Below are 20,761 nucleotides of genomic sequence, written 5' to 3' on the forward strand. Positions count from 1 at the left end.
ATCTTGGTGCACAATTAGTTAGGATAAATAACATAGTGTCTTACAGTATGGTTGCTCCATAGTGCAAATAAATTAGAATAATTAATGTCTACTCCAGGACAAATTTTTTTATGAGCAATTTATAGGAGATGACCTGGTATGAAATTTATTATGAACCAAACAGTAACATAAAATTTAATCTACTCCATGGTAAAAGTCATATCATTATTTGAAAATGGCTTTCTGTCTAAGCTAATTTGCAAGGACATTGAACAGACATGTTTAAAAAAAGGGATCACTAGAGGGACCAAAGTACCTTGTGAAAAGGAAAGTGAAATGTATCTGATCAAGAATGAGTAGAGATCCTGCAGTAGATGCACATTATAAAAGCTATTTAAAAAAAACTTGGAAAAAATCAAAGCACATGCACATAATGTCAGACATCAGTAAGTCCCTCAAAAGACTTAACATTATATGGAATTTACTGAAATGAAAGGCCGACCTACCAGCGTGAGAACAGGATAACATTATTGAACTAATGGAAGGGCTATAAATGATATCCAACTGGTAGCAAATATATCTGATAATCATTTCTTAAATATAACAGAAATTATGGGTACAAACATTTCAAGAGAAAAATCACAGCAGTATGTTGAAAAAGTAACATTATTAAAATTCAATCATATGAACAGATCACCAACTTCTCATTCTGAAATTAAGAAAATTATATGTTCCCTCAAAAATAAAATCTCGTCTGTTTTTGATGGTGTTACTAATAAAGTTTTTATGATTTGCTCTAGTCTTATTTGAAATGTGTAATGCATCACTAGCTCAAGGCAGTTTTACAGATAGACTGAAATATGCCATTAAACACCTATTTAAGAAAGGTGATAAGAGATGTCAAAAGCAACAGACCTGTTTCACTGCTGACACCATTTTCCAAAATGTTTTACCTTAGCAACAATAAAACCCTCAGTACAGTGGGTTTCAGAGGGGTTGCCCTACTGAGAGAGCCATTTAAATAAGAAAACAGAGCCAGTAGCTATATTCGGTGACCTATACGGCATCTGACTGTGAGAATCACAGTATTACGCTAGACAAATTTTAAGTTTTATGGGAATATCTAAAAAAAGGGAGTTATACTTAATAATTAAAACAATACAGCCGGGGAATCAATTCTGAATGGGGAGAAATCACATTTAGAGTTCTCCAATGCTCAATCTTAGGTTCCTCTTACATGTGAACTATCTTCCATCCAACATACAACAAAAAGAGTTAGTTCTTTTTGATGAAGACTCTAGTATTGTAATCAATCAAAGCACACATACACAAACAGAAGAAGTTGTAAACAATGTTCTTAACAGACTGGTTTTCTGCAAATGATCTCATCCTCAATTTCAAAAAGGCACACACATTCAATTCTGCACATCTGGGGTCACCACACAAATGAAAAGTGTAACACATGGCGATGAGATAATAAATAGAATCTTCAAAATTCTTAGGAGTCCATACTGATAAGAATTTAAACTGGAAAAAGCACATTTTGGAATTGATAAAACAATTCAGTTCAGCTACATTTGTGCTCAGAATGATTGTAAATCTTTTGGACAGGGGAGAAAAGAAACAGCAAATTGACATATTTTGCATACTTTCATTTGATAATGTCATATGAAATAATGTTATGGGGTAAGTATGTGTTGCTCATAAATGTGTTGCAAGAATATTATGTGATCACCCACAATCATACTGTAGACATATATTTAAGGAGTTGGGCATTCTGACTACTGCTTCACAGTAATTTATTCTCTCATGAAGTTTGTTGTAAATAAACCATCCACTACAGTTCAAAATGAACAATGATGCACATTGTTAACGGGGAATTTTCATGTAGCATTACTTTTCCTCAACAGTAGTTGTCGATACGAGTATTATTTTTCGGATTTTGGACATGTCAATATTTTATACACAGTATGTTATATTTCAAGCTAAAATTTATGAAAAGGAATTATTTTATAAAATATTATAGTTTCAATGTTGTAATCGATAAATTATAGTTCTGAATGAGCAGGATTTTTTTTAGAAAAATTTGAAATAATGAAATATTTGCACTAATGAAATATTTGCAGATTTCAAATTTCTATTATTACTTATGCCACATTTAAAATTTGTATTATTACTCATGCAATTCTGTTCTGTTTACTGTGTTTACTTCCACATTCATATATGAAATAATAATTGAAATTAATAATGTAACAATGGCTGGTAGGAATTCATTTGTTAAGAAAAATTGTATACCCTCTGGAATAATGTTTTCCCTGCAGAATGTGAGTTATGAGCTTGGCTCTGATGTGATCAGCATATTTTTGTATAATAGGTGTGAACAGTGTAATTTCGGATTTGTTAACATGAAAAATCATTACATAACCAACAATCTTCAGATTTATTTAGTTCAAAGCAACTGTGAGGACCTGACATGAGATTTTCTGCTTCAAGAATTAGACCCCTAGACAAGAAGAACTGGAGCCATCTCAACGTGACAAGCTAAGTAAACATGAAAATTTATTGTAATCTTTGATCCTCACAAAAACTTAATAAAGACTTTGCTTATTAATTACTGAGAATTGGCATTGTTTAATATGGACAATAGCTGGAAGAAGGAAGGAGGGGGGGGGGAGATTACAACATAGCTACAATTCCAAAAGGAAAAATGACATTCATTACTCCACATTAAGACTGTCTTAGCACAAAAAGGTTTGCACAATGCTGTAACAAAAATTTTTGATCACCTCCCTAGTGATATAAAATGTCTGATAGACATCAAGACAAAAGTTGTAAAAAAATTAACCTTGACAACTCCTTATATGCCATTAAAAAGTTTCTGTTACTGCAATATATAAAAGGTGGTGGGCATGCATTACTAACTCCCATCTGATAAAGAAAACACCACCACCTTATAAATATTCAGAGTGTAACCATATTTACAAATTAATTTGTGATGTGAATGTAAAATGACTTGTTCAGCATCATTACGATTTACTGTGGAAAATGATCCATGGAACATTAAACGAACTTCTTTCTCTCGGTCGTAACTGTTCTGCAGCACAACCTTTTAATATCCTATGATTAATCTGCAAACAACAAAGCACAGTTGCAACGACAGGGTGTATACCCACAGAGGGGGTGGGGGGAAGTATTTTTCCTGGATTTCCCAGTTCAAAATACTGTCTGCCATGTGAAAACACAGTATTTTTTTCCGGGTGAAAATACTCATACCCCTGGTTAAAGTACATTTTTTCCATGTTAAGTGACAATATACTTTCCGTCAGAGCTTTAGAGTTGAACAAAAGACCATAGCGGATAAACTGTGTGAGATAGGAGCTACCACCCAACAAAATGTCGCTAATTTAAACCAAACATTTAAAATATGGAAAACAAGGTAACTGTTTTAGATCAAAAAATTTCAGCAGTTCAGGAAAGTTGTATTAACAAAAATCAGTCTGCAAACAATGGTAACGCATGGTCCAACACTGCTAACAAAAGCTTTCCATCAGATAATTTACGTCCAGTGGATTTTCTGCACCACTGCAGAGTTAAGCTTTGTGTCTGGCATGAAGTTTTCCTGATGGCAAAGCTCTGTCATGCGTATACTTAAATTTAAATCAGTGGGAAACATATGAGTTTCAAGAAAAATTTCTTAAATAAATTTTGGTTGGAAGCAGAACAGGGGAATTTTTCAATGGTCCTAATTTTAGGAATAGGGACAGCACTTTGAAAGAGTTTTGTATGAACCAGTTTAAAAAATTATCGTATCTTGACAAACCATTGGACGAAATGACCTTGATTGATACACTAACAGGAGATTCCCAGAAAGATTGCAATGGGATTTAGTACACTCACCTGACTATTGTTTTGTACAGTTTTTACAATATGCTTACATGCAGTAGAAAGAAGTATGTATTATAATAATAGGAATGATAGAAACCACAATGGGAGTGATCACAGAAACAGTGATAATGGTAACTTCCACTGAGATCAAAGTCACAATGGGAAGAGAAATTTTGAACAGCAGCAGGATAGGAATAACGGGAATAATCAAGTGCATTTTAATTGAAGAAACAGTCACAGAGGTAATTCCTCAGGAAACAGATGTTCATCTCAATGATGGTCCATAGTTAGCTGTAGATAGTCAGAATTTGTATCCCAATTGGTGGAATGATGTGAAAGAGAACCAAAGCAGGAAGTGTCTTCAATCTTTACCTGACAACTTGAGTAATCAAAGTAATGTTATGATACCTGTAAAGTTGACAAAATTTTGTGAAGACAGTGTGGATAGAGCATTTGATGAAATTGAAAGTGATCTTTTGCATCAAGTGTCTGACAACAAGGGGAATGATTCCTGGTGTCCTTACATTAAAATTAAGATTGACCAGGGGTAAGGAAAGTGTTTGATTGATACCGGTAGCCCAATTTGTGGCCTATCTGAATAACAAGACAAGATCAAATATAGTAAAAATTTTGTGGAAATGCCTGTTGTAGGTGTAAAGATAGAGGAGTACAAGTAAGCAAAGCAAACGGGTAAAATGTCAGGTACTTTTAATGATTAGTATAGAAGACAAGACCTTTGAACATGGATACTTAGTGGTCCCCAGTCTGGAAGAAAATATAATTCTCGGTGTAGATTGGATAGTGAAAGTTGAGGCTTGTTTCTGATAAAGTGCTAAAGAATTGTTTATTTTGGAACCTACAAGTAATACTTATGTGAAAACCTGTGAAAACTAATTTCTGCATTTTGAACTGTGGGAGAAGTTTTAACTATTAGCAAAACATTGTGAACCAAGGTGAGTACCACATGTTTGAGATGATATAGATTTTGATGAGACTGAGGCTCAGTATTTTGAAAGTACAGTAGATTCTAAAGTGAGGTAAGCTAGAATTCTTATGAGCAACAAAAGGAACCACTTTGGAATTTGTTATTGGACTTTAGAAATGTGTTCAGTGAAAGACCACGGAAAGTGAAAGGCTATCATGGTGGAATGAGAATTGTTTTGGATTATAGACATCTTAGTAAGTTTCTTATCAGAAAGAATGACCATCCTGAAAACACGGACGAGTTGTTACACAAATCTGATTATGTAAAGTTCATGAGTAGTTTGGACTTGACGTCTGTATTTCACCATATTCCACTTGAAATTAATTCTAGAAAGTATACTGCATTTTTGTATGTACTTACGTTTTTTTCAATACTGTGTGGTTTCATTTGGGCTAAATGTATCTGTAGCTGAATTCATAAGAGCTCTGGATTCAGCTGAATTCATAAGAGCTCTGGATTCTATCTTAGGAAGTGAAGTGAGTTCAAAATTAATTGTGTATGTTGATGACATTTTTGTCACTGAAAAGACTTGGGAACATCATCTGGATCTGTTAACAGATGTGTTTTCAAAACTGGAATCAGGACGTATGGCTTTGAAAATAGGTAAATGTAAACTTGGTGTGGAAAAAGTAAAATTTTTAGGACATGTTGAATCTGAGAAAGGAACTGCACCTGTTAAAGATAAACTTCTTGTTGTTGTAAATGATTAATGGAAAATCTTATATAAAGATGTGAAACAAATACTAACAAAGAGATAGGGGGGCTGGCCAGTACTCACTTCAGCTCAGTACAGCTGATAGATACACAAAAAACAGAACCGAAAGCTAGGAACGTAAATTTTCAGTTCTGTTTTTTTATCTATCGGCTGTACTGAGATGAAGTTAAGTACAGGCCAGCCCATCTATCTCTTTGTTAGTACTTGTTGTTGCTAATTTTCCTGCTCCTTGCAACAAAAAAACAGTTATTTTTTGGGTTACCTGGACTCTATAGAAAATTTTGTAGCAGCTAAGCTTTGAATGCTTCATGCCTGTGTCAACTTTTGAAGAAGAATACTGTTTGGGATTGGAATAAGGAATGTCAGTACACTTTTGACGAGATCCAAGTACAGTTGTGTCACAGTCGGATACTGTTCATACCGGATTTGTCTCTTCCTTTTTGTATTATCACAGACAGTAGTGATATTGATTTGATGCTCATTTAATTCTGGATGTTGATGCTGAAGGATGGATAACTTGCATTTGCTAGTAGAGTATGCAGAAGCACGAAAAGACATACACTGTAACTGAGAAACAACTTTTGGCTGTACACTGGGCATTCAAGAAGTTTAAAAATTATCTACTAGGTCACAAAGTCGTCATCTATTATTTTATCTAAAGAATTGTAAGCTGTTCCATAACAGAATTACTCGTTGGGCCTTGTTTTTACAGCACTTCAATTATGAAATCAGCTACATTAAGGGCACAGACAATGTAGTTCCTGAAGCTTTGCTTAGGATAACTTTAGGAAGTGACTCATCTAACAACTTTGGAGAAGGAGATAAAGATTGTGTGATAGAGGAAAAACATATCTTGAAAATTTGCAAGACATCCGCAGGTATCAAAATCATGATCAAAACTGGATATTGGTTAAGAGCATGTGGGGTAAGAAAGGAGAAAAAAAGACTAACAATATTATGAGGTACACAAGGGTATTTTATTCAGGAGACAATAAGACTGATTCACATGATTGGGAACTATGATGGCTGGAGCAATGTATTGATACTTTAATTACTTATACACACGAGAGGTTTGCTCATTGTGGATCAACCAAAAATACACAAAAGATTCAGGGGAAGATCTATTTTTATAACATAGGAATGACAGTTAGCTGTGACAGATGTCAAAAAGTGACGGTAAGTAACCAAACAAGTAAAGGTCAAATGCAAAACATACTGCCAAATAGTAACCTAGACCTTGTGTGTCTGTGGACCTCTATGAAGCTCTCCTTAAGTCTAAGAATGGAATTTGTTATGTTTTTGTTTGTATTTTCGAAGTTCATACGGCTGTATCCTCTTAACCCTTTTAGTGCCAACTATGAACTGATCGTGATCCAGATATTCGGCGAAAAATGCCAGTAACGATCTGATCGTAATGCTCTTCTCATTTATTTTTTCCGCACTTGAAGGCAAAGTTGTTAGTATTTCCTAGCCAAGACGCAGAAGGAAGGTAGAAGGCACAGCATATTGATCTTCTTTTCGATTGTCAGTGCAATATTTAGAGTAAAATAAACTTCTCTGGTGGTGTTTATTCACCGATTATTTCAGGGCAGCATGGCGTCGTCAAGTAAGAAGTTGCAGTTCGATACAAGTGATTTAGACAATAATATGATAAATAGTGCAAGTGAAGATGAATTTGCAGGATTTGCAGAAAGTGAATCGGATTATGAGATGTCCGGTGGAAAAGAGGACTCGTCGTTTTTTTCTTCAAGTGACGATTGTGCGTCAGCAAATGACGACGACGACTACCAAACACAACTAAATTGCAGTGCAAATACTTTTGTTGAAGTAATGGATGAGGCATCAGATAATCCACCTCCTCCAAGCTTTGTGTATGCAGAAGTACCAGGCCCTAAACATATACCAACAAACGCCACACCAATTGATTTTTTCAATTTGTTGTTCTCCCTGCAGCTTTTTACGATTATGGTGACAGAGACTAACAGATACGCTCGCCAGGTGATTCAGTCAATGCATTTATCGCCAAATTCGAGACTCAAACAGTGGCAGCCAACAACTGTAGCAGAAATGAGGGCTTTTATAGCAGTAATTTTGAATATGGGACTGATAAAAAAACTGACGATTTTTAGTTATTGGTCAACTGATGCAAACCTGTTAACACCGTGGTTTTCGCAAATGTTTTCACGCAACAGGTTTCAGTTGTTGCTGCGGTTTTTCCATTTTGTAGACAATTCGAAACTTCACCCTCCTGATAACCCATTATATGATCCAACAGCCAAATTTCAAGTGTTAGTGGATATTGCCAACAATGTTTTCCGTCGCTACTACACTCCACACCAGCAGCTAAGTGTTGATGAAAGTCTTGTTGGGACAAAGGCGCACTTACAGCTAATCCAGTACCTTCCCAATAAACATCACCACAGATGGGGAGTCAAATTTTGGATGCTGTGTGATCCAGCCGTAAATTACTGCCTAGGGTTTTATGCATACCGTGGTGCAAAAAGTGATGATGACACAAACGAAATAAAAGAGAATGGCCTGGGATATGTAGTCGTCATGAAACTACTAGCTCTTGGGAGCTACATGCAAAAAGGTTACCATGTGTTTTGTGATAACTTTTTTACATCTATTCCTCTGGCAGAAAAGCTGTATTGAGTTGGTACTTATCTAACGGGAACAATTAGAAGAAACAGAAAACTCCTGGCACGTGGTCTTCTGTTGAATTATGCTGTAGGTCAGCTAAAGTTTTTCAAGAAATCTTTTATACTTCTCTGTGGCTTCAGACAGAAGAAATCACAGAGAAATCCAGTCCTCCTTGTGAGTACATCATCCTCTGCCTCATCATCAGAAAAGACAATTCGCAATAGACAGTCGGTCAAGAAACCAGATGTTATTTTTCAATATAATAAGTATATGGGTGGCATTGACTCATCTGATATGATGGCATACTGCTATTTAGATGAGAGGAGGACTGTCAAGATGTGGAAGAAGGTAGTGTTCAGCATAATTGCCAGGATGTTGCTGAATGCATATGTTTTGTATAAGGAAAGCCTAAACCCCGGCGACAAACCACTGACGCGGCTGAAGTTTAACAGCATACTCATTTGCAAACTTTCTAAACAGTGGTTTCAGGCAAGGACTGCAACCACAAGTGCAAGAGATACAAATGTACCTGCTCCAGCAATATATGGTGTAGAGACTCTTCCAGGGAGAAAGGAACGCTACTGTAGAAGGATAAGAACGGCGTCCACGAACAGTATGTGTTTGTTGCAAGAAAGGACTGCATCCTTCATGTGTTGGTCAGCATGTGTGCAAGGAGTTTTCATAGCTGCAACCTCACATTTGTCAGTGTTGTATGACGGAAGAACTGAGAACACATTCACAGCAAAACAATTTTTTTGTAATGTTATGTTCTTTTTGATTTTTTCTTAGTGAAATAAAAAAAATTGTATTCCTTTATGGTTTTTTGTTAAGGAAACTACAGAGATTCTGTATACACCTGAAATTTTTGATTACATCATCATTTGATGGGTCTCAGAGTAAACTGAAATCAAAGTTTTAATTTTTTTTTTGTAAAAAATATGTTCTTTGAGAATGTGTATTGCACATATTGCTGTAGACAGCAGCATTCCCTAAAAATTAAAAAAAATTACATTCCTTTATGCATTAGTTTAGATTTTATTGCAAGTATGGCAGAGGTCTGCATTATACTGTAAAATCGCATGGCACTTTTAACATGATCTTTTGAGAAAACATCTGGCACTAAAAGGGTTAAGAAAGCTACCAGTAAGTAAATCATTTGTAAGTTTGAAAATACATTTTTTTCATCAGGTGGGTATTCCTAAAACAATTTTATCTGATAATGGTTCTCAGTTTACATCACAAGCTTGGAAAGACTGTTGATCATGCTAAAATAAGGCATATTCTAACCTCTGTCTACCATCTGTCGAGAAATCCTGCAGAAAGCCATTTGAGAGAAATTGGAAGACTGTTTAGACATTTTGTAGTAATACCAGTTGCATAGATTATGTCAATAATTTTGAGGATATTATGAACAGCTTACAACATTCTTCAACAGGTTTTTCACCGTTTGAAATCATGTTTAATCGCACACCCGCTAGCTTTAAGCTTCTGCCATGTAAAATTCTGTCACCACAAAAGAGAGAAGCATGTGTCAGGGAGAGAATGAAAAACAAGGAGATAGGGAAAAAGCAGAAACATGCTGGTAAAGGCAAATTTTCCAAGTTTGATGTATGTGATATTGTCCTTGCACTGGTGAAATCCAAAGAGAAATCTGAAGTGTTGACATCTGAGCTAAAGAAATTATTGAAAATTTACGTACTTCCATTCAAAATTCTTGAAAATCCACATTTAACGCATACAGATTTGGGTATCCTAAAATTCACTGAACTGTACACTTATAAACGTGTACTGTAAGCATCTTCTTTTTTCTTTTCCTTTCTCCTTTGTCAAGAAGGTAGTATGTAAGATGATGTAATTTCTAAAGTTCTGTCTTATTTATTGACTGAGTTTACATCTATGCCCCATTATATTTGCACGTTCATACAACTATATAATTCTGTTATGTGACAGATGTGTGCTTTAGATTTTGATACATATATGCAATGTGACTAAATGGGTAGATTCTTTTAAAATTTTGAAATGAGACAACGCCATTAAATATCTAGTGATGGATTTCTTATTTTAGAATGCTATTAGTATTACATATTATTATTATTGTGTACTTTGCAGAAAATGATTTAATTTAATTGTCCGGAACTCTTTTGGGTAAAGTCACGGGTGTTGTTGCAAATTGAGTGAAGACTCATATTACTCATGTGCACTGTAACTATTAGGAATACTACCTTGAAATTTCATATGTGTTAACCAAACACTGATGTATGTTAAACACATAATTCTTATATCAGTTCATCGTGGACTATGGTCCATACCTCATTTTGTAGGCATTTGTCGGATGCTGTGCCAATGCAGTCCAACTTGTCTTGCTTGTGTACATAATTTCTTTAATCTGCTAATTGCTAAGTAAATGTTACTTTGAAATATATTTAGTATATATATATATAAAACAGAAAGAAACTTCCACATGGGAAAAATATATTAAAAACAAAGATTCCAAGACTTACCAAGCGGGAAAGCGCCGGCAGACAGGCACATGAACAAAACACACAAACACACACACAGAATTACGAGCTTTCGCAACTGGCAGTTGCTTCGTCAGGAAAGAGGGAAGGAGAGGGAAAAATGAAAGGATGTGGGTTTTAAGGGAGAGGGTAAGGAGTCATCCCAATCCCGGGAGCGGAAAGACTTCCCTTAGGGGAAAAAAAGGACAGGTGTACACTCGCACACACACACACACACATATCCATCCGCACATACACAGACACAAGCAGACATATTTGTTTGTGTGTTTTGTTCATGTGCCTGTCTGCCGGCGCTTTCCCGCTTGGTAAGTCTTGGAATCTTTGTTTTTAATATATATATATATATATATATATATATATATATATATATATATATATATATATATATATATTACCTTACTAGGTCTTTTTCCACTGCATTTAGCTCTATTTATTAATATACCATGTGTGTGACCACACGTAAACCCTAAATACTTATTTTTTCAATATAGATAGGCAAAACATATGCTGTGTGATGTGAGGCATACTTAGCACATAAAACAATGTTTCAGGATTCAATGTGAAAGCTAGACAAGAAGTTACCTATGCACTGGAGGGTGTGATGAGAAATCTAGGGAGGAAACTGAAAGAAATGTGTGTATCCACTCCCACACTCCTGTATGGCTGCTCAAGCATCTGTCAACTAAATCCGCCTTGTGACTTAAGTTTATAAATTGCTAGCCATGAAATCATCCAACATGCAAAATTCTTGTATTTATATAAATTTCAAGGAACAATTTGTTTAGGAAAGAAGTCACTGCAAAAGACAGTGTTATTCCACATAAATGTATGTTTTTTTCAAGTAGGGGGATTAACTACCCAATACTTTTTTTAACTAAACCTGGTTTGACTTGGGTACAATGCCGTGGAAGGTTGATATTCTATGACTGATGATTTGTTATGTTCAGCACAGAAATGCGAAAATTTAAAAAGTTCAGAAGTATGTTCTATGAACCAAGATGTAAAAGATTGTCAGAAACTGATAAAATTAGGCACTGTTAGGTTAGTAGTTACACATTTCATGAATTTTCTTATCCCAACACTCAGCATACATTTTTTTTAAATCAAATGTAAATGAATCTTCTGTGTTAGTTTGTATGAACAGTTAGCAAATAGCGTGGAAGACTTTACATTTGTGATCATAAATTGTGTATAGACTGATAACAAGATGTATGAATTTCTGATTTCACACACTGATATTGGTCCACATGCTACTTGATTATGTCATCTTTCAAAGTCATAAGACTCTGATTACCTGTACTTATCCCGAGTACTGAATTATTGTATCTCATTGTAAACTTGATATGTGCAAACACATGTTCAGCTCGTTTTAGGTACCCCTGGTCATCGCGACTGTGTGTGTGTGTGTGTGTGTGTGTGTGTGTGTGTGTGTGTGTGTACGTACTCAAGGAGAGTGTGAAACAATTGATTAAGGCTAGATGCTTCCTATAATTACTCTTTACATATGATTGAATTTATTAATACATGATTGTGAACTTTATTCATTTTGTTGAGTCTAAACGTTTTTTCTGATCAGTGGTTTGGATTAATGGGTCAGTATCGTAAGCATAGGAACTAATATTTTTTCATGATTTTCTCCTTTCATGAATCAACATATCCTTAAATACTCTGGTTTATGTGGCTGATTTATTCTGTACTATATTCCTACTCATGATTGAGTCTAATCTTCTAGTCTAATTGATATGTACTAGCTCTGAATGAACAATTATTTTTTTTTTTGAAACAACTGAAATTATGAAATATTTGCACACTTTAAATTTTTATTATTAATTATGCAATCCTTTATTGTTTACTGTGTTTATTTCTGGAGTCATTTATGAAATAATAACAGAAATTTACAGGAATTCAAAGCTAGTAGGAATTCATTTGTTAAGCAAAATTGTAAACCCTTTGGAATATTGTTTTCTCCTTAACGTGTGAGAGTCGTAAGCTTGCTTCTGTTGTGATCAGACTTTTTTTTGTATAATAGGTGTGAACAATGTAATTTCAGCTTTGTTAATGTGAAAAATCTTAAGACTGTATGATATACTAAATGCGAGAACACACACACACACACACACACACACACACACACACACACACACACACCTGCACCAACAATCTTCAGATTTGTTTAGTTCAAACCAACTGTGAGGACCTGACATGAGATTTTCTGCTTCAAGAATCAGACCCCTTGTCAAGAAGATCTGGAGCCATCTCAACATGACAAGCTAAGTGAACATGAACATTTAAAGTAATCTTTGATCCTCTCACAATCTTCATAAAGATTATGCTTAGTAATTACTGAGACTGGGCATTGTTTAACATGGACAATAGCTGGAAGAAGGAAGGAGGGGGGAGATTACAAGGTAACTACAATACCAAAAGGAAAAATGGCATTCATTACTCCACATTAAGACTGTCTTCAGCACAAAAAGGGTTGCACAATGGTGTAACCAAATAATTTGATCACTTACGCAGTGATATAAAATGTCTGATAGACAGCAAGACAAAAGTTGTAAGAAACTGAACCTAACAACTCCTTGTATTCCATAAAACAATTTCTGTTTCTGTAACATATAAAAAGTGGTAGGCATGAATTACTAACACACAACTGATAAAAAAAAACACCGCCAACTTATAAATATTCAGCGTGTAGCCATATTTAGTTTGTGATATGAATATTAAGTGACTTGTTCCACATCATTACAATTTATTGTGGAAAATAATCCATGGAACATGAAACAAACTTCTTTCTCTCAGTTGTACCTGTTCTGCTACACAAACATTTTAATATCCTATGACTTCTCTCCACTCTGTACCCCGGTGAAAGTATGTTTTTCCATGTTAAGTGACAATATACTTTCTCTCAGAGCAGTAAAAATTATCAATCCTTTGAACGCTAAAGGTTTTATACATGAGTGTAGAAGTTCCCAGCACTTAAGAAAATGAAATCTAGCAAAAAACAATGCATTTTGGAAAGATCTTTTATGTGTGGCAATGAGTACACTGTATATTTTCGTATTACGTAAGTATAAATACAAATGCCACTAAACACAGCACAGTAGCGTCTGAAGCACTGAAATCAAGACTGTGATGCACTTTTATCAGCCAAGCATACATCATGTTGTGTGATCTCTCGAGCCAATGGCAGCAGTACACGTAATTTACATAGCCAATATCAACATCACTATTAACTACCATGAACACACAAACAGGGAAACTTAATGGTTTAAATTAATATACATACAGTATAGCTACAATAAAATCTATAAAATCTAAGCTTCCAAACATAATATTGTCCTCCCCCCCCCCCCCCCCTCGAGGTTGTGGTTAGGCAGGATTCTAGGCGCAGACCTTAAACTGCAGCAGCTGAATATTACTACAAGCATGCTATATATTTCACTGCTGTGCACCAGGCACTTTGTAGGTACCTGGTTCCGTCAAACACTTAAGGCATTTTCATAGAAAAGCCAATTACATTTTAAATTGCAGAAGATTCACCTCACACTTTTATTGAAGTGTAATTATACCTTTCACTCATTACTGCACAATTTGTAATCTATAAAAGAACTAAATAAATACAAAAACTGACCTGTCATTTTTAACGAGTGTTATCCTTTAAGAAATATCAGACACAACTGTGCCAGTAAAATTTTAAATAATGGCATAAATGGCCGGTCTTCTGGGTCTGAAATTTTTCTACGTGGCCAGTTCTCAAAGTGTTAAGTTCTGAATTAGAGTCAAACGGTCTGTGAGGAAGAAATTCACTGCAAATTCTAACATGTAATATAACTCACCTTGCATAAAAGGAAATTTTTCTTTGAAAGCAATGCTTCTCAAATCACCACTTGCAATAATTCCTATAACCTATTTGACATGAAAACAGTTGTAATGCCCCACTCAGAGAGAGCAGTTTGTTGTCATAATGTATTGCACAGTCTTTCTCCTAAAGCTTTACACACATTTTTGTGCAGGCAGACACTTGTGTGTACACAGTGTTTGTTGTTGTAAATTGCACATTTTCTTTGCAACTGATGTTTTATTTTGGTGTTATTCTCTCATTTATGTTTTACTGCTGCAGTATTATTCGGCAGCAGTGGCCTAAAGTAAAATTCATTGTTAGAGTATCAGTAGTTACCAGACAAATTTAGAGAAATTTAACTAAAAACTAAAACAATGAAAATTTCCCCCATTTTTTTCTGGACATCCCAGGGCATACAAACCGAGGGCACACAACATTATACATAATTTTGGAAGGTGGTTTTTGTGTGGGTGGGTGGGTGGCGGGGGAACATTGCCATTGAAATGGCAAGAGGTATTTATACGAGACACAGTGGCCAACATGTAATTAGCGAAATTGGAGGCAGCGGCATGGTATTATCTCCAAGTTTCACTGCTCACATAAATTCATAAAGAAACATTTTGGAGAGTATCATTCAAAAATGGACAGAAACAGTTTTAAAAAAAAGTACATACAGACTCAGCTTATTGCAAGATGCCTCTTAGAAGAACTGTAATATCCTTTTCTGAAGATGATTGTTAAACAAAGTTAAAAGAAGAAATTCAAGATTTTGTTTTCGAATTAGGCCTTTATGAAGTTTGCAACAAAAATCTTCACAAAAAATTTCCAGTTTTTCACATTACCGTTTCTTTACATATCAACTGTAAACAAACTACTAGGGCACTTTCTAAACTGCCATTGCTTTAACACTAAAAAATGGCAAATATTAACACTGGTGTCATAAGGTAGTTGGTTGTAAAAATTTAAAAACTGGCCCTTGTGCTGTGTAATTAATTTCAAACAATAGTTCCAAATGGCTGTGCACTTTACACGCGACTGAAAAACAAAGTGTTGTATGCAAACCAAGGTAGCCCAATATCCGAAACCTAAAAACTTCTAAAGAAATCCACAAAAGAATTTCAAAACCATGTGTTTGTACACAATACACAAAAATATAGAAAAAAACAAATAAACTCAGAAAACATCAAGGCATTATCAGTGTTTAATAGCATATGCCAAATCCACGTGACCTCCTCCTACTTAGTTACAAGCATTTGTTTTGAGTTATGTTAATTAGTTCAGTTGGGAAGAGTCTCCTGTACTGACAACATGTGGGAATTCTGAATAAGATCATCTTGCTTTTCAAGCTGCACAAAAACCAAAACACTACTTGGCACTAACAAAAGGTCACAACTGTACTGACTACTGACAGAGAGAAGTACAACAGAGGGTGAATAGGTAGCTTTCGGAGATGAAATAGTGAAGGCATAAAAAAAGGTAAGAGCCAGTAGAAATCCTTGGATAACACACAATACACTGAATGTAACTGACAAAAGTAAAAATAAGCAGCTAATGATGCAGGCAAAAGAGTACAGATGTCTAAAAACTGAGACTGACAAAGTGCAAATTTGCACTCACAAACAGCTATAGGAGAAATGTAAGGCTGTACAAGCATGGCAAAAATAAAAACTGCCTACTAGAATATTAAAGAATCCTCTGGAAAAAGAACAGCTGTTTGATCAAGAGCTCAGATGGCCAATCAGCACCGAGCAAAAAAGGGAACACTAAAATGTGAAAGGAATACACAGAAGGGGAACACAAAAGAAATGAAATTAAAGAGAATATTATGCAGTATTAGAGAAAAGGGCAAAGAAGTACACAAGATGGTACGTTATGATCCTGCAAAAAGACTTTGACATAGCACTGAAAGACGTACATTAAAAAATGGCCCCTGAAGTAGACAAAACCATCTCACCTGTTAGGGAAAATATACAAAACAGGCCCAGAATTAAAAAGAATGCAAAGCTGCAATTCCAAAGAATGCAGGTGCAGGTACTGACAGATACTGCTGAACTACTTATTTCATAAGATATGGCTGCCAAATTCAAATATTTACAGAAGAATAACAAAGTTGGCATAAAGGAACTCTGGGGAAGATCGGTTTGGATTCCAAAGAAATACAGCAACTTGCAAGGCAATATCAATATTATGACTTACGTCAGAAGATTGAAGGAAGAGAAATCTGTAATTATGGCATTTGCAGATTACAAGAGAGCTTCACAATGTTGAATGGAATGCACTCTTTGAAATTTAGAAGGTAGCAGAGGTAAATTACAGGGAGCAAAACATCATTCAGAACTTGTACATAAAAAGCAGTGTGACACAGTGTTGTAGCCTAGCCCCTTGTTATTAAATCTGTTTCTCTGAACAGGCAGTATAGAAAGTCCACGATGGCACAATGACAATATTTTCATACATTTGGAAAGGTAATTTACGTTTAAGAAGAAAAATCATAACTTCAAGGTAAGTTGGTGATAATGAAAGCTGTCAGAAATGGCAAAGGGCTCTGAATAGAATGGACAGTGTCTTGAAAATACATTATAAGATGAAAGTAAACAAAAGTAAAACAAGAATAATGAAAGACTGTTAAATGAAGTTAGGTGATGCTGGGGGAAATAAATATGAAAATGAGACACCAGAAGTAGTAAATGATTTATGTAACTGAAGATAGCTGAAGTAGAGAGACTGGCAAAAGAAAGGAAAGCATTACCCAAAAAGAGGAAATTACTAACACTGAATATAAATGCTTTAAGGAATCCTTTTCTGAAAGTATCTTTCTTGAGTGTGGCCTAATACAAAATTGAAACGGGGTTGATAAACAATTCACACAAAAATAGAATGGAAACTTTTTAAATTTGGTAGTACAGAATAAAGTTGATGACCAGATCATTTACATAACTAACGAGGAGGCACATAATTACACTGGAGAAAAAAGAAATTTACAGCACAACCTGCTTAAAAGAAGAAATAATCAGTTGATGGGTACATACCACGGCATCAAGGAATTGTTAATATGGTAATAGAGGGAAGTGCATGGGGTAAAATTTCTAGATAGAGAGACCAGGGCTTGATTACAGTAGGCACATTCAAGAGGCATGAGGGTTACAGCAACTGTTCAGAGGTGAAGAGACCTGCACAGGGTAGACTGGTGTTGAGAGTTGCATCAAATCAGTCTTCAGACTGAAGGCTGCAACAGCAAAAAATCTGATGGAGCGTTACTTCGGCTTCTGCCCTCATACGTTGAATCATACTCTGAACATACAAGTGTTTAAAAACAGTATAAATGTAACAATAGTATCAAATGGAACATTTATTTCAGAAAACTATAAAATTATGACACAAAATTGCTGACCAGCATCTACTTTTTGGGTGTGAAATTTTTAGCCCTACCATTTTGGAGTTGTCAGTCATACGAATGGTTTGATGCGGCCCGTCACGAATTCCACTCCTGTGCCTGCCTCTTCATCTCATGCCCCAGGCAAGATTCGAACCTGCTTCCAGACTAAAAGCACCTAGAATCGCTCGGCCACCGCAGCCGGCGCCGTTCTTGGTCTTCCATTTATTGTGCCCTCTTTGCCCTTGTACACACTGTATATGACCTGTCTTTCCCTACAGCTTATCCCTATTCTTCTCAGAATTTTGAACATCTTGCACCACACGACATTGCTGAACACTTTTTCCAGGTCAATATATCTAATGAATGTGTCCTCGTCTTTCTTTAGTTTTGCTTCCATTATCAACCGTAACATCAGAATTGCCTCTCTGGTGCCTTTACCTATCCACTACCATACACACACTAAAAGTATAAAGAACTACCTTAGCTTTCAGAACCATTAGTTCTAGAGAGGGACATGGTGGGGCTGGCTGAAAAAGAAGGGCAGGTCTTATGTAAGCATCGACATGACTAAAATGCCATCTCCTGAATGTAAGTATTGATCAACAATCTGTCTCAAAAAGTAAAGGCATTTATGAAGCTCAACATTTTCATTTAATGAGGTGTATATGTCATTCACCTGCTTTACTAGAACATTACCAATACAAATTGAATCTTTTAACTTCTTTACTGTCTGCAAAATAGTTTCCAGTCAGATATTCTTTCAACAATGAGAACACCTGAGATTCATTTGATGTGGATTGGGCTGTAGGATGGATGTACAAAAAATCTGATTGGACTGTAACAGGTCCTGTGAGTAGTAGACTGAATGTGGAAGGTGTTTGAGATGAAGTAAAGCAATTTCCCCTGGAATTTGTTAATAGCCTGATACAGTTTGTTCATATCTATGGATAGATATCTCCACACTGGTAGTGCAGCCTCCGAAAAAAAAAGGGTTTATTAACCAGTTCTAAAGAAAAAAAAAATACATGATTCTACAATGTGAAGTTATAGGGTTTGTTTTATTTACTTTGATTTTTCTTTGACAGCAGATATGTGCTTATCCATCAACTGTTAGTCATTCTCAATTGTGTAGGCATCTATTCAAAGTTCCTTAATTTCATAACAAAATCTACAAATTTGTTTACTTATACTACGTAGTGTGTGAGAAATGTTTGTGCCACAACCACTCAATTTGTCTATGAAGTTCACTGATGTATTTTCAACACCTAACATGACCAAAGTTTCTGCTAACCAAAGGTCTCTCTGCTGTTTCCAGAAATATAGTTACTGCTGTTTCTGGGCACTGTCCACTGAATGTTAAACACTTGACAACTCACCTGGTTCTAACATATTTAATTTGTTCAGTAAATTACATTGGGTATCATATATGTCACTTATAAGTTCCTGACATATGCCAATATTGCTGCTCGATTAAGTATGTAACTCACAGAAGGTGCATTACAGATACCGTGGATCCGTAACGAAATGTACATGAACTGTAACATTCATCACCAGACACTTGTACAAAAAACTTATTAAACAATTAACTTAATTCAACCTTTTTAGTACACCATATGATGTGATGATTTTGTAGTACAGTAAGTTTCACTGTTTGTGTTCTTAGGACTACACACCACATGATCTGCATTAATGAAATCCTCCTGAACGATGAGTAAAATGCCAATAATTCAGTTATTACATTAATCTTTGAAGGGGTGAACACACTGCAGCAGTATTTGTAATACTTAAATTTGTTATTTTTGTTTCCAGGTGCAATATGACACAACGGATTGCAAACACAGAAGGGGTTTGAAGTTACTTTATACAGTGCAAGAAGTTCTCTTAATTCTTCCTCTCTTAGTTGAAAACTTCCAGATCCATAAATTAGCCTTGTTCTCAGATGCATTTTGTAAATTATCACAGTTTTGTTTTCCATATATTTACTATTCAATAAAACAGATCAACTGGCACGTTTGAAAGATAAGTCGCTCTACAATATATGCTTTAGCAGTTGTTAAAAAGGGAAAAAAAATTCTTTAATTACACAGACAGGATTGCAGCAATGCAAATACAGCATCTACTCTAATAATATGACATGTAATCAGCTTGTACATCACTCTAATGAGACTATGTAAAACTATAAAACACTAAGTAATTCAAACAACCCTGTAAGTTATATGATGACCACCAACCAGCTAAATTTTTATCACACCATATGTATAAATTTCTCTGGAATAACAACTTTGTAAAATTAAAGGAATTATAAGGCTAAAAGGCAGGAAAGACATTCCATGCCATTTACAGGACTCGATGGTGATTTTATCAAGTTTGTAAACGGAAAATACAAGATACTCTTACCTTAAGGAGTTCTCTAAAATACGGGCTGCATGCTGAGAGGACAACACGGTGTGCCTTCAGACTCTTTCCATCACATGCTAGTGTCACATCGACAAAATCCTCGTCATCACGAAGGTTTTCAAAAGCCGATGTTATGCTACTCTGATAATTGTTCCAACGCAGGCAAAAGTGCTGTGTTTCTGCCATCATTACGTATATTCACCTGCCTGCAAATAATAAAAATGACAAAAACCATTACTTACTGGGTTTTTCCATTTTCAACGCAATCAATTCAATAAAGCAAAAAATTTCAATTTCATTCAGTACATTATTCTGCTATATGTCGAAACAAATATGCTGGACATAAGTAACCAGAAATGTCAGGCGAATAATATTTCTTTTATAGCTGATCTGCAAGTATAACAATAGCAACCACTTT

General features: G+C 35.3%; 1 protein-coding gene across 26 annotated transcripts in view; it reads right to left on the minus strand.

Annotated features, from left to right (window-relative positions):
- LOC126354879 (broad-complex core protein) overlaps positions 1–20,761 on the minus strand; it is a 436,861-nt gene that overhangs the window by 205,186 nt on the left and 210,914 nt on the right. For all 26 annotated transcript variants that reach the window (XM_050004913.1, XM_050004910.1, XM_050004911.1 and 23 more), the window contains exon 2: positions 20,344–20,549. In XM_050004913.1, coding sequence (XP_049860870.1) covers positions 20,344–20,532 — 189 coding nt within the window. In that variant the 5' untranslated portion in view covers positions 20,533–20,549. The remainder of the gene's footprint in view (positions 1–20,343; positions 20,550–20,761) is intronic.

Source organism: Schistocerca gregaria, chromosome 3 (genome assembly GCF_023897955.1).
Source record: "Schistocerca gregaria isolate iqSchGreg1 chromosome 3, iqSchGreg1.2, whole genome shotgun sequence".
Lineage (NCBI taxonomy): Eukaryota > Metazoa > Arthropoda > Insecta > Orthoptera > Acrididae > Schistocerca > Schistocerca gregaria.